The sequence below is a fragment of the Euprymna scolopes genome, chromosome 20 (genome assembly GCF_053919585.1).
Source record: "Euprymna scolopes isolate OS-2025 chromosome 20, ASM5391958v1, whole genome shotgun sequence".
In the NCBI taxonomy this organism is placed as follows: Eukaryota; Metazoa; Mollusca; class Cephalopoda; order Sepiida; family Sepiolidae; genus Euprymna; species Euprymna scolopes.
In genome coordinates this window covers 113,065,665-113,069,013 of record NC_136501.1, presented here as the reverse complement: position 1 = coordinate 113,069,013, position 3,349 = coordinate 113,065,665, and the positions used below count along the sequence as shown (strand labels likewise).

Genomic DNA, 3,349 nt, shown 5'->3' with positions numbered 1-3,349 from the left:
ATATACAAACCTACATACAAACATACATACATTTAAACAGACAGGTGAGATTTATATAATAGATAAAGCTGAGGGGGGGCGCATGTGTGTGCACACATTTACATCGTGATCGTGCGAAATTTTAAAGTTATTTGCAATCTTTTAAGAGGTTAATATATGGTTTGAATTAAAGTCAAAAAGGCCCTTATTTAGAATTCAACCTAATTAACAAAATGAATAAAAAAAACTATAGAAAATATTTTATGATGTACCTACCCGTCACGGAACGGAAACGTCATGTTCCAAAAATCACTTAAATTGATTAAGTAGTTTTATTTTTATGTGAAAAAAAAATCATTTTTAAATGATTTAAATCGATTAATATGAAATCGGTAAAATTAAAAGGCTGATTTAGCGAGGTTGAATTATTGTGGACTTATCTGCCATTTTTTCGAGACTACAACATGAAACACTCCCTTTTTTGTTTACTCATAAAATCTGATTTGCTTAGATAAAAATAACTACTTGATCAGATCATAGTAGAATGGGGCCGTGAATGGATGGTAGCATTTAATGCTACTAAGACTAAACTGCTTTCCTTTGACCATTACAAGACGCCTCTCCAACCCCCCTATATCCATGACAAATAATACCCTACCTGAGAATTCTTCCTTCAAACTCTTTGGCTTAACATTCACGGGCAATATTAACTGGAACAAATACATTGAGGACATTGCAAAGACTGCTGCAAAGAAGGTGAGTTCCCTCTATCAAGCTAGAAGACTATTCACACCTGATAGTATCCTGTACCTCGATAAAGCCACCATTCGCCCATGCATGGAGTATTGTTGCCACATCCGTGCTGGTGCAAATACCACTAATCTTTCCTTCTTGGATAGGGTCCAAAACAGTCTTCAATTTAAAAGATCCCACTTTGTCCACGAAGCTCCAACCCCTGTCCCATCGCTGTACTGTTGCATCTCTTTGTCTGTTTTACAAGTATTTTAGTGGAATGTGCTTTGATGAACTCATTGCACTTGCCCCCTCTCGAAGTACATATGCCTGACAAACCTGCTTAGTAACAAAATCACACCCCTTCACTATTGAAGACCCTAAATGCCAGAAAGCTTTCTATTGAAATAGTTTCTTCTCTCAAACAGCTAGACTTTGGAATTCCTTTCCTGCTTCCTGCTTCCTGCTTCTCCGACTGTATTGATATGGAGAAGTTTAGACGTAACATAAACTAATATCTTGTTAATTTTTCCTAACCTGACGGTCCCAAATAGTAGTCCCTTGCGTCCAAATGACAATATGCCTTATTAGGGGTGAACATTAGTAATATACATGATTTTTGGAATATATCATTTTCGTTCCATGACGGGTACGTCAATCATAAAGATTATTCGGTACATTTGTTTTTGTTTTTTAAAATTAGGTTGAATTTTAAATAAGAACCGTAACATTTATTGCATAGGTTTCTACCGGTATTTTGTTTTATTTCTTATTTTGGAGTGATTATCGAGACTTCAACAGTGTAAAGAGATATCGCGTCCATTTTTCTTGTTCTCCGGTAGCACTCAATATTACTTGATTTTCGAACTGAATAGACATTTTACATTAAATAAAAACATTAAAAGAATTATCCAGTTAGGTAGAAAAATAACTTATCTTGCTTTTGATAACATTTATTTGCTATATATTTGTTTTTTTTGACAACTTTTTCGTACCTCTATAGATTGTGATATAACTCCGAACTGTCAAAAGTTTAATATTTTTTTGCGGGGGAAGGTGTTTTGTCTTCTTGTTCTGTGTTTGTTTTATGAATGCCTGAACGCACCTTGCTCGGGTCCGAGAAGCACCGGCTGTTGAGCTGATACGTGGCACGCCTGAGTTACGCTTGGTCAATTGTGTTGATTGTTCGGTTTAGGAAAAGAAGAAAAAAAAAAAAGAACAATATGGCGACTACTACTACAAACTAAAAAAGCTTATCTTCGTCTGCGGGGATGGATGTTTATGTCCGCTTAAAAGAGCGGGCGTCTTACAGTTAGCGGACGTTTTACGGAGATTAATTTTCAAGTGTCATCTAATGTAGAGAAAAAAAAAAAAAGAAAGAAAAACACGCACGGCCCGTCATTCGAAGAAAAGCGGTCCGCCGAGCCATTTTGATTTACAGAACAGAAAACAATAAAAAACACAAACAGAAGAAACGAAAAACGAAAAAAGATTTTGTCATTTTTCGAAATGGCAACTTGGCTTATCAATGAGGGACCGACCTGGTTGCTTATAGTAAGTAGTTTGTTTGATGTTGTTTTTGTTGCTTGCAAATATATTAGCGGTTTTCGTTAAGAGTCACACTTCTTTGTTTACAAAGCCATTCGGCGGAAGTGACGTCAGACAAATGTTAAGGTATGGATGATCCACACTGTGTATAATGTAGCTTATTTCTTTAAGCAAATATAAAAATAGAAGTTTTATTCACACAATTTTTATTTGAACTTTTATAACAAAATTATAATCTTTGTAATAAAAATATGTTCATGCAGTTTTCATTTTGAATCAAACATCAGATGTGTTGGTATTTTTTTTTTTTTTTTTACATCAAACACAAAAATTTAATTGTTATAAAAAATATGGTATTTTTTTTTTTTAGTTTACCGACACCTCGGCATTCACCTTTAATTTGTCGACTTTTAAAAGTTTTCGGGTACGCTGAGAACGAATATCGCATTTATTTTTTGCGCAAATACGCAATTATCCATATTTGAAGACATTCAGTATCCAACCTAATCACTATTGTTTTTGCTGGCGGCCATATTGTTTCCCACTTAGGAAAATAAAAACGCCAAAAAGAGCCAAAACATGGCCCCCAAAACATTTTTCGGCTTCAAGGCCGAAATGACCCCCAACCCCACTCTTTCGAATATTTTTTCGCTTCCCGATATCGAAATGGACAATTTTTTTTTCACTTTCTTAATTACATTAATTTTTTTCATTTTCTTATTTATATTCATTTTTTTCCCCACTTTCTTACTACTAAAATGTGTGCGCGCACGTAGTACCTTGACGTTTCACAAGGTGCATGAATACATGGCGGACATTTTAAATGACAAGAAATATTTTTCATAAAATATTTCAGCTTATTTAAGAGTAAAAATATTGCTGTCAGTAAGTTTTCACGAGCTGTTTACGAAAGCATATTTTATGTTTTTCGTTCTTTTTTTCGGGGGGGGGGTATTCAATTATAGAACTTGTATAGTTTTTTTTTTTTTTTTTTTTTTTTTATTACATTTTCACCCCAAACAAGGCAAATTGCCACTTTGGTGTAAGGGGCTACTATCAGGGGCAACAACTACTGGGGTACTATGTAGGG

General features: G+C 34.6%; 1 protein-coding gene across 4 annotated transcripts in view; it reads left to right on the top strand.

Annotated features, from left to right (window-relative positions):
• Positions 1 to 1,775: 1,775 nt before the first annotated feature.
• The window catches only part of LOC145241571 (NADPH oxidase 2-like), a 247,736-nt gene continuing 246,162 nt past the window's right edge, over positions 1,776 to 3,349 (top strand). Inside the window, exon 1 of one of the 4 annotated variants that reach the window (XM_080104643.1) lies at positions 1,776 to 2,265. In XM_080104643.1, the coding sequence (XP_079960769.1) occupies positions 2,221 to 2,265 (45 nt within the window). In that variant the 5' untranslated portion in view covers positions 1,776 to 2,220. The remainder of the gene's footprint in view (positions 2,266 to 3,349) is intronic. The other 3 variants (XM_080104644.1, XM_080104648.1, XM_080104642.1) reach the window with 3 other exon arrangements.